This window comes from Tinamus guttatus, unplaced genomic scaffold (assembly GCF_059628265.1).
Source record: "Tinamus guttatus ecotype Peru unplaced genomic scaffold, ASM5962826v1 Tinamus_guttatus_pri_ptg000524l, whole genome shotgun sequence".
NCBI lineage: Eukaryota > Metazoa > Chordata > Aves > Tinamiformes > Tinamidae > Tinamus > Tinamus guttatus.
In genome coordinates, this window is record NW_028289058.1 from 1,328,226 (window position 1) to 1,339,171 (window position 10,946).

The window sequence follows — 10,946 nt, forward strand, 5'->3', positions numbered from 1 at the left end:
AAATCATTTTAAAAAATGATTTGCAGTTATAATAGTTGTCTGGACTCTGATAAGAAAATGTATAGTACTGTATTATTGTTAGCACTTGTCCTGACTTCTGATTTAATGATCTTCTCAACTCATTTTGTGCCTTCTCCTTCTTTTTGCAAAAATATTCATTGTCTAAAGCTTTTTGTCGTCATGGTTTTTAACTTTGTGTATGGGATCGGGCCTTGGTCCCCCTTGAAAGGGGTGGGAGAGCACCAGGCTTGCACCTCTTTGCACTGCGCTCAATCAAGAACTGATTGCATTGCAATAAGCTTTTAATGTATTACGTCCAAAACAAAAAAAAACGATGGGAAAGAGGGATATGGTAGATGGGTATCTGGGCCGGGAGTTGCCATTATGTGAACTTGTTTGAAAATGTAGCTTACCACCTTTTTATACTTTGCTTAGTTCAACTGTTTTATGCACCATCTGACGTGCAGCCAGAAATACACTTGTCTCTCCAGCCTTGGTTTTGATATTTGAGAGTAACTGCTTGCTCCAAGACTCACTCCTTTTCTTTGTTAAACCTAACCTAGAACTTTGCACTGATTTTTTTCTTACTGCCTTTTTGAGCTACAGGTAGCTATCTCTGGAAGCATGTGTGATCTTTGATAAGAAGTCTTTTTCTCTTGATTTTTAAGGTTGTGTAGAAATCTCAGATCTTGCCTTAAAGGGACTGCTCTTTGCCGGCCTCCCCTGGGCCCAACGTTCCCTTTTCCCCGGTGTGTGCACAAGGCCGTGCTCTTTGCTCGGACACTGTGAGAGGCGGCACCATTGGTGATGGGCGCCAGGGCGGGCACTGCCCTCGCCTCCCTTGGTCTGTGTATCTGTAAGAACCAAATACTCTAATGAAGTGGCTAGCTCATAACGATGTACAGTAACGCCCCTGTACTGTAAATGTGACTCCGTAACTCTCCTGTACGAACATTAAACGCTCTTCTGCCGTTAAACGCAAGCCGTGCTGCTCTTTGCTGGGGCGGGGGGGAGTAACGGCCGCCCGCGCGCCTTTCACCCCGCCCTCAACAGGGGGCGGGGCCAGGGCCTGCCCCGCGCGCCCTTTTCCAATGGCCGCGCATGCGCACGCCGCTCCCGCACCCGTGGCTGCCGGCCGGAGCTGGGGCAGAGGGGCGCTGCTGATTGGGCGCCGCGCGGGGCGGGGCCTGGCGCCGCGGCGTCTTCTTCCGGCGGAAGCGCGAGAAAAAAGGTGCCGCCTCTCTGCGCTCTCCCTCTTCGCCGCCGCCATCATGGGTCGCATGCACGCGCCGGGGTGAGCGCCGTCCCCGGCCGCCCTGGGCGCCCCGCGGCGTCGCGCCCGCGCGGGAGCGGCCCGGGGGGCTGCGGGGGCCTCGGCCGGGAGCGTGGGGGCGGGCGGGCAAGGGGCTGAGGGGAGGGCGGCGGGAGAGGCCTGAACGCGGCCCCTGAGGAAGCGGGCGACAGGACGCGCCCCGCTCAACTGCTGCTTCTGTTTTCCTTCCCCACAGAAAGGGCTTGTCCCAGTCCGCCTTGCCCTACCGGCGCAGCGTGCCCACGGTAAGTGGCTGCCTCGGCGGGCCCCGGCTCCCGGGGCGCGGCCTAGCTGCGCCTCTGAGGAGAAACCGTGAGGAGACAGTTGTTCTTGTAACGCCGTGCTGAAATACAGAAAGCCAATAGAGATTACCAAATTGGTTTTAAGTTTAAGACATTAAAAGAGAAAAGTGCTATTTGCTGCCTATCTGGCTTAGCGGGCTGAGAAGTCTGTTTTTTTTTTTCTTGACATCCATTTTTTGGAGGGTGCCAGTGCGATTTAAATTATTATTGTGTATTGATAATTCTTAGGCATAAGTTGTTCCCCTTTTGAGTTTGGGTTGCCTTTGTGGAATAAACTTACAGTTTTCCTTGCTGTGGCTGTAAAACGATTTGCCAGTCAGAGCACTAATTTTTGTAATTCCAGTGTTCACTTTTGGTGGGGCATGCTAATTGTTTTCACCTCTGAGGCTTGTCCGTCATCCGAGCCAATAGTCTCGTTTGGAGGGTTGGTCTGGCTGTAGGCAAAAATGTCGGCTAAAAGGTTGTATCTCCCCAAAAGTTGCTATATTACTAGAAGTTCTAGATAGTTCTCTCAAGCACTATAAAGTACTAGCTTCCAGCATTTAAAGGTTTTTGCGTAGTCAGCCTGTGCATCTGTATTAAACAGTATTCATCAATGTGTGTGTGTGTGATTTTTTTTTTTTTTTTCCCCATTTAGTGGTTGAAGCTTACTTCTGATGATGTAAAGGAACAGATCTACAAGCTGGCTAAAAAAGGCCTGACTCCCTCCCAAATCGGTATGGCTTCTGAATTCCCATGTATAGGCAAAACATTCTTTACAGTTTATAATGCTTTAACTGCTCCCTCAAATGGATCACAATGCAAAAAACAAACAAACAAAAAAAAAAAACTGTTTTTATGATTTTACATGTTCCCCGTGTGGATACCTTCAGCAGTGTAGCAGCTTCCATTCTTGCAAGGTCCTTATTTGATAAAGATGGAGCAAATCATTTTATTACTCTCTTGCAATAAACTTTTTCTTCCCTTGTTCTTCTAATTAAGTTGTGTTCTATACATAAGGATCTGTTTAATCTTAGAACCTGTCCGTAAGAGTGTTTGCTAATAGATATTACAAGGAAGTTTAAAAATAAACTTTACAAAAGCCCTGTTTCTCATAGGAAAAGAAATATCAAATATCTGCTAGGTTCAGTAGCTTACTGACCCAGGCACTGTGCGGGTAACTGATGAACTAGTTTCTGGTGGCTTGCATCCCTTTAAAGTTCCATGTACGTGAATGTGCTTTATATAGTAGTGAGTTTTGTGGTGAAAGACTTTTCTTTTTCTGGCATGGTTTTTCCCAGAGTATTAGTGGTTCATATGTATAAGTTAACCCTTCCTTTAAGAGTGCTTTAAGAGTGCCCTGCAGTGTGACTTTCTTGCTCGACTCTTGCTGTAAATTGTAGCTAAAGAGCTCCCTAGTAAAACATATGTAATACAGTGCACAGAAGTTGTACCTGAGAGAAGTTTAAATCTTAGGTAACACACACAATCTTTATTTTCCCAATACTTAATTTTAGTAAGTCCTACTGACTGCTATCTTAGCTCTTAGTATGTTACTTGCCTGAATATGACAGATTAGTTGTTTTTTCTAAGTGCTCCCCAATTTAAGCTGTAAATGTCTTTCAGGTGTGATCCTGAGGGATTCCCATGGTGTTGCCCAGGTTCGCTTCGTTACTGGCAACAAAATTTTGAGAATCCTTAAGTCGAAGGGACTGGCCCCAGATCTTCCAGAGGACCTTTATCACCTGATCAAGAAAGCGGTGGCTGTTCGCAAACATCTTGAGAGAAACAGAAAGGTGACAACTAATTTATCCTGAAATTTTCTCAAATAATACACTAGCGTTTTTAACTTTTGTTTGATCCTATCTTAAAAGTAAACTTCATGGGGCTGTTCCTAAAATGTGCAAGTGAGGAGAGAGCCCAACTTACTGTCCTATAGAATATGTATGTTCTGATATTGTTCAGTTTAGATATTTTGTAATCTTTAATACTATATAGGGTTTTGTGAGTACTTTTTAATTAAAAAAAAAACTTGGAAAAAGAAAATAATTTCTCTATAAAACTATTTAGGTGGGAAGAGAGGTAAAAATGAAGTTGTGAACCACCCTTTTAACAAAGCTAAGACCTTAGTGCAGGTCCTGTTAATAGCCCCTTTTGAATAAAATTAGGGTCGTCTTTTTTTTTCTGGTAAAGGCGAACTGACTTTGTAATCCCCTCTCTTAAAAATATTGTTTAAACTACATATTTTGGTCTTGTTCTGATTTAACCAAGCTCACAAGACTTTGGCAAAGGGAACATGAAGTTTGTAGTGCTAGCTGTACATGTTGGGCCTTGCCAAAGCTCATCTGAATGATCATCTCGGAGTCAAAGCAGTGCTTGATTTTTATATAACTTTCTTTTGAAGGATAAAGATGCCAAGTTCCGCCTGATTCTGATTGAAAGCAGAATTCACAGGTTGGCTCGCTACTACAAAACCAAGAGGGTACTTCCACCCAACTGGAAGTAGTAAGTCTTTTCTTTCATTCAACTCCTTTTGTGGAGCCTTAGTAAGTGATGTGCTGGGGCTGTTATCTGGAGGGTCAAGATGTGTTACAATGAGACATTTGGGTAATCCAGACAGTAAAGAACTGATAATTTTATGGGTATGAACTGAAAGTCACAAAAATTACAGCTGACATGACTGTGACAGCAGTTAGGAAGTAGTCTCACCAGGTAAGATAGTAACTTTCATAGCAATGCAAACTGAAGTCTCTCGTCTCATTCAGGTACCTTTATATTTCATATTACTTTAAAGATAGTTTGAAAGCTCGTGATAGCTGAGGGGAAAATGAGGCTGAGCAAATTTAGTCAGCATTAGAGAACTCTCAGGTGTCTGAGCTTTTCTTAGCCTGAAATGACTAAGTGCCACTTAGCAGGTTTTTGAAAATACTGTTTTGTTCTGTTATGGTAATTTTGCTGTTTTTGTATTTTAAAAGGAAGGGTGACTTTATCCAATGTAAAGTTTTAAGCAGGTCATGATTAAGCTGTGAATTGAAGCAGTTTTGTTTTGGCAACTAGTTTGAAATTTTGACTCTGCAACTAATATATATTTTCTCTTTCTCTTCTCTTCTCTCCCCCCCCCCCCCCTTTCTTTTTTTTTTTCTTTTTTTTGTTCTAGTGAATCATCAACAGCTTCTGCCTTGGTCGCATAAGAGCTGACTATCACTCAGTGAAAGAATAAACTTGCTTAACTAAGTTTGTGTTGTGTCTGAATGGTCGGTGCGTAATAAATATTTGCCAGGTTTGGGAGGCTGCACTTAGCTTGACAGTTCTCTGGTTGGAGAGGAAGTGTGGCCGTGGCTTCTTTACTGCTGTCCCATGGCTTCTGTACTGCTCTACGTAATAGCAAATTGCGGTGGCCATTTCTACGACTCTAGGCCAAATGTACTGTTTTTGTGCTGAAAATTGATTTTTGATGCGATAGCCTTAAGAAAGAAAAGTGGCTTAATCATTCTCAGCAAATATGTTAAGTAATATGTATGTCCTGCAGGAAAAGCTAGGGTAGTGACAGGAGGAGAAGCTGAAAATGTGGAGGTAGGTGGAATGGAGAGGTGGGTAGAATCATTGTACTGTGGATCTGCTCCTCTCAACAGGTCCACAAAGCTTGAGCAGACCCCAGGCAGTTCTCAGGGGCTGCATGCCTTGCACAGTGCCTGTTTGTGCTGCTTTGGTGCTCCATGAGCAGTCAGAGTCCCTTACTCGGGGGATGACATAGCATTAGTTACCTCTACCATTTCTAAGGTTCAACTATCCCAAAAGCAAGTTCCTTTGAGATGCTTGGCAACTTTCCAGGCCTTGAGCTCCTGTTGCTTTCCTCCTTAGGAGCCCTTCTCATAATAGGGTGGTGTTAGTAATTGCTGGTGTAATTTTTAAGCTATTTTAGGTGAACTTTGAAATACTGCTAGATACAGTGGCATAGGTATTTTCAGGTGCTGTGTCTTTACTGAGGTAGTTTTGCTAAAGGAGACTGTCTATTGCAGAGTTGCAAGTACTGAAGATGTCTCCAGCTTCTGAACAGCAATCGCTTCATAGCGGTGCTGAAGAAATGCAGTGAACAGGCTGTGAATGTAGTGAAATGTAGAGAACCTTTTGCATTTTTTAGGAGTCTGTTGCAGATGAAGATTGTCTTACTGCATTGCTGTCAGTATTATACCTCAATCTTTACCTAGTGTGCTACGTAATTTTCATGAAATTGAAAAAGTCTGTAAAGAAAATTAAATTTGACATAACTTTTTTTGTGTAGTAGCTCCTCACTAGGTCTTGACCAGCAAGAATTGGTAACTTCCAGTGTAATTTTCATAAAAAGAGGATTCGTTCACTCTGATCACAAAGCAAATAAAAAACAAAATTGCTGAGTTAAAATTAATGTTAAAGTGCTGCAGTCTGTGTCTATCTTAAAAATAATTGCCGGTGTCTGCGCTAATAAAATACTTATGTTATTTTTGTGTTTTCAGATATCTATGGTAGCAACCTCCAGAGTTTACAGTGCTGGTAGCTCAAAATTGAGCTCTGATCAATTCATAGATTTCATGTATTTAGAAATGGCAATTTTTGCTTCAGTGTGGTTTTAGTAACTTAAGAGGAAGCAAAGGAGGATATTCAGAGCTGGCAGTCCATAAAATGCAATTTCTGCATGAAGATAGCAGAAGGATAGACCTTACAGAGCTGGAATGTAAGCAACTTTGTATAAAGTTCCATGTAAACAATTGCACATCCTTTTAATGCAGTCATAGCTTTTCTTAAGAATCCTTGCTAGTGATTTCCCTTCAGTGCTCCTGGATTTTACCTGACAGTTTCAGTGATCTATTAATGAAGTGTTCTGGGATGTAGATGCAGAGAACTGTCATCGTATTAACAAATTGTCCCAAAGTACTGCCTTTGGGGGTATTGCCAAGTGGAAAGCGTGTTGATGCTTTTGCTACCCTCTGCTCGGAATAGCTTCAGTTTAAGTGAAGTGCCGGCAGGTGGCACTTTGAAACTTGGAGTTTTTTTTTTTTTTTAAAGTTGTCCTGAATTGGCGCCTTGCGCCACCTAGAGACCAGGCGTCGAGATTGGCAGGGCCTGAACCGCTGAGCTCCGGTGATGGTAAAGCGGTTCCACAGTTCCAAATATGTGGTGCCAATTGCTGCAGTGCTCTTAGGCACAAAGCTATTGAATCTTCCCCAGTTCTTGTACTTTGTGCTTATGGGGGAGGTCACTCTTGACACATGCTGGACTATGTCTTTCAGCACTAGTGTGGAATTGGTTTGTTGGGGGGATGCAAGTTGGCTGCGCTGTGTTTGGGTTGCATCCTTGCGTATCCTGTGATGCTGAAAGCTGCTCCTCTTGCCAGAAGGAGAGGAAAGGGGGAGGGTTGATACAGTGCTAGGGAAAGGTATTTGGCCTGCAGTAAGTTTGGATCGGGTGGTGAGGGTCTTCCTGATGGCAGGGAAAGGGAGAGAGGTATGCCCTATGTCCTGCCCCTGGAACTGTAATGATATTGTGACTGTCATGTATTGCATTTCTAGTATTTATGTAGCTAAAGATTTCGGTATTCTCCCTCATTAATAGAGGCCCATTTTTAAGTAAGCTGTTGACTCCGTTCAAGATCTTTATTCCCCTGCTCCTTTAATTTTCCAACGGAAATACAGCTCCAGTCTGACTCCTTTCTACTCCAGGTTTTGTGCTGGAGCTTCTGCCTGTATTCCTTTGACTTCTGCCTACACCTTTCTTCCTTGTTCTAAGTTTCTGGGATCTCCCTGACACACTTGGCTGTGTGTCCCATTTCCTGGTAAGGGAATTTTGGCCTTTTGCTAATCAGTCAAGCCAGTTTTCTTATGTCCCCTTAGGTGACATGAGTGTTAGCTTACCTTGATTTGAGTCAGTGGATATCAGCTAGAGCAGCACCCAAATGTATGGGTGCAACTTCTTTTTCTATTCATCTCCTGCAGTTCATCCAAGAATGGTAAGTGTGTAAAAGGGAGTTTTCATTCCTCTAATTACATCAATAGCTGATGATCCCCCTGCACAATTTCTATCTTCATTTTTAGGAGACATTAAGAGGTAGCAGTTAAAGAGGGACCGAAGGGAAAACTGATACAGTCACATCTGGAGGATGCTTGCTAGATATCTGCTCATCCAGAAGGATTTTGTGGTATGTAACTGACTGTTGTGGAGGCAAAAGCCAATTCTCACCTTTTTGACTTCTTTTGATCAACGGTAACTTTTCTTCTAGTAATTAATTCCAGGTAAGGAAGCTTAAATACCAATTATTCTGCTGTTAATTCAATGCTGATGCTGGAAATACTAAAATTCTCTACCTGAAATAAGGGTGAGCCATAGCAACACCAATCACAAAGGACAAAAAGTATTTTTTTACATGTACAGCTGCCAAGGTTATGTGCATCTCTGCTCCCCTCCCCGGCAAATAGAGCTTCTAAAATGTATTCGCAGTTGCAGTTTTTGCCAGTATGCATTTTACAGTTTTCAACTTTTCTCATTGTATATGAATTAATGCCAAATAGCAAAATGTGAATGAAGTAGAATTCTTAATTTTCTGAGATGGGTGGAAGGAATTGGTTTTTTTTTTTTTTTTCTTGCTTACATAAAGGAGTTGCCCCAGAAACTACTAGTCTTCTCATCCCCAGCAAAAAAAAAATGTTTTTGTTTTGCGCTTTGTACGGTAAGTGCTTTCAGACTGCATGTTACGTGTCACGTTTTCCCCTCAATGGTTTCCAGTGTCACCACAGAATGTGAGGGAGAAAAATGTAATTAAAAAGCACTGCACGTGTTGCTTGGTACTCGCAGTTTATTTCTGTCCTGCCCCTGCGTGAAGAAGAGTAGGACCAGTTCTCCAAGGGCAGGTTTGGTAACCCTGCAGCTCTGGGGTAGCTGATGTGTCTGGTTTAGGCCACTGCTGCTTCATGTTTGTGAAGCTGTTCTGTTTCCTTTTCAGTGTTGGAATCAGACTATAGGAAAAAATGTGTTCTGTTGCTGGGAAGTCCCTTCAGTAACTCAGCATCATTTGCATGACAGTGCAGACTGTTGTCCTGCCTTGGTAACCTCCCTCAGCCAGCACATGCCTTGGCAACAGGAAATGGTTCAACTATGTTCACCGCACAAATGGGTTGTCTGTGAATGTCCTTTTCTTGCTGCCCAAGAATTTCTAGACGTATTTGCCTTCTGGTTAGAAATCGGTAACCCTTGTAATGAACACTCTTGCTGAGGAGTTCAAGTCCTGTCTCCCCAGCAGCAGGATTTATTGAAGACTTTAAGGAGCACAGATCTAGTAGCTGGAGTTTCATCAGTACAAAAAATTAATGGCATTGCATTATGGTTATGATGATAAATGGTAACATAGTCTGGCAGGACTTGGTAGCCAAAGTGCTGAGAGTTAATTCCTGGAGGGTTGCTCAGTCCTTGGGACAAAAGGAAGTGAGGTAAGGCCTGTTACATTAACCTGTGAGCTTGAAATACTGTGTGCAAATAATTACTTTGTGCCTGAGGCAAGAAGTGTACCTACATTAAAAGATCACCTGAGTTTTCTAGTGAGCGCTGGTTTTACAGCCTAATATTTTATTCCCTTTGTGGCTGCTTGCTGAAGACCCCTTTTCAGGTCAGAACTTCTTCAGAGCCAGGAAGGGGCTTTCAAGTTTAGTGCAGCTGTCAGGGATCAATCTCTTCTATAGCTCCTTCAAGTTCTTTATGATGCAGATGAATAATTTCCATAGATCATCCTTATCCCCATATTATGCCAGAGTGGGAAGAGGGTGCCTGGGGTTTTGAACTGAAGAAGCTGTTGACTGACTGGGTGAAATAACCACTGAGAGCCATTAAAGTTTGTTTAGGTAAAGTGAACTTTGAGAAGGATCCAAGCCTCAGAGGATCACTTTTGGTGGGGAAGATGTTCAGGATTTTGAGGAAGGGGAATGGAATAGGTATCTCTTACTGGTAGACAGTGGAGCTCATCCAAACCTGGAGGGAAATTCAGACTGTAGAAATTGTTCCTCTCCTTGTAGGTTTGTGGGTTGTGGGTTTTTTTTTTTTTTTTTTTTTTTGTAGACAATGCAAAATCGTGTCCTATTTTAATTATAATGAAGTCCATCCCATTTTGCTCAGTTCTCACAAACAGCCTTGGCAAAACTAGGACTAATGTGATAAGTTCTGGAAAACCACTCATATCCCTGGAGTCTGTACTGGGCCTTCCCTTTGCCTCTCAGCTGTGTGCTAGCAGTCTCTGCTCACTGGAGTGATTCCACTGGATGACTTTCTCCAGTAGCAGAATTTGGTCTAGGTTCTTTCCCCCAAGTCTTTTGCCATTTGATTGCATTATATCCAGAAAGCAATATGAGGGTAATATCTAAAAATAATATTTCTGTAGCGCCAGTTAAGGAAGGATCTTCAGAACCCATGAAAGTAACAGTTAAGCCTGCCATAACGATCTTGTTATGTAATTCAGTGTTTCAGGGATCCCAAATTCCCAGTGCTGCTGTTATGTTGGTGAGTGTGGCACTGTTGCATATAGTAGGCAGTTGCTGAGAATGTGTTTTTCTGGAATTCACCAAATGTGAATGTTACTGCTTTGAGGCTGTGGGCTTGTACAACCAAAAGCACGGATAGAGTTTGCTCAGTGCTACCCAGCAGGGCAGGAGAGCTGGGAATTCCTGCGTCCTGGTGGGGAGTTCATGCTGTGATACAGCTACACTTGAAACAAAACGGATGGTCCTGTGCAAATGACACGTGTAGGAAAAGTTAGGAGGTTGGCCACGCTGCAGCTGAGGCGCTGTCGCTTGTGACTTCTGAAATCCCTTGACCTAAAGGTGCAGTAGTAAAATGCTGCACAGTAACCACCCCAGGCTGATTTAGCTGCTGGAGACACAGGGTTCCCCTCAGATTGTAGGTGGGGTTTGCGCTTGGTGCACTGGTCTCTGGAAATGTTCAGTTTATGCCTTTCCTTCCTAGCAAGTGTCAGGCCTTCTTCCAGCTATAGAATAAACCTGAAGGTCACAAATTGGTCTAGTAAGAGACGCTATTTCAGATAAGGATTCCTGTCAACCTTGCTTGCGATCTGACCAAGCTAATAGGCCACCTGAGCTTTTTAATGAGATTGGTATTTAAGAAAACAAATCATGTCCTGCTGCAGTGTTTGGTTTAAACAGCAATTAGACTTTTCTCAACAAAATTGCACAGCTTGTCTGAAAGCAGCTGGATCCAGAAATGTCATATTGCAGAGCGATGATAGATACAGGTGATTGAACAGAAATCAAAGCCTCTGTTTTTCACAAGGACAGGTAATCCCATGGCATGCAGCACTTCAGCACTGATTCTGGAGCCTG

The 10,946-nt window shown here is 43.0% G+C and overlaps 1 protein-coding gene across 1 annotated transcript; it reads left to right on the top strand.

The window, feature by feature from the left end:
* The first annotated feature begins 1,212 nt into the window (after positions 1–1,212).
* On the top strand, positions 1,213–4,817 carry RPS13 (ribosomal protein S13). Its single transcript, XM_088533855.1, has 6 exons — positions 1,213–1,294; positions 1,509–1,557; positions 2,252–2,330; positions 3,220–3,389; positions 3,998–4,098; positions 4,751–4,817. Exons 1-6 carry the CDS (start codon positions 1,272–1,274, stop codon positions 4,782–4,784), a joined length of 456 nt encoding a protein of 151 aa, XP_088389981.1. The 5' UTR covers positions 1,213–1,271; the 3' UTR covers positions 4,785–4,817.
* Positions 4,818–10,946: the final 6,129 nt, after the last annotated feature.

What these genes read in the sequence shown, in the direction of transcription:
- RPS13 (XM_088533855.1), top strand. Translation starts at nt 1,272, where the DNA reads ATGGGTCGCATGCACGCGCCGGG. An exon ending in GGTCGCATGCACGCGCCGGG is followed by an intron (nt 1,295 to 1,508) that starts GTGAGCGCCGTC and finishes CCTTCCCCACAG; the next exon opens with AAAGGGCTTGTCCCAGTCCG. An exon ending in ACCGGCGCAGCGTGCCCACG is followed by an intron (nt 1,558 to 2,251) that starts GTAAGTGGCTGC and finishes TTCCCCATTTAG; the next exon opens with TGGTTGAAGCTTACTTCTGA.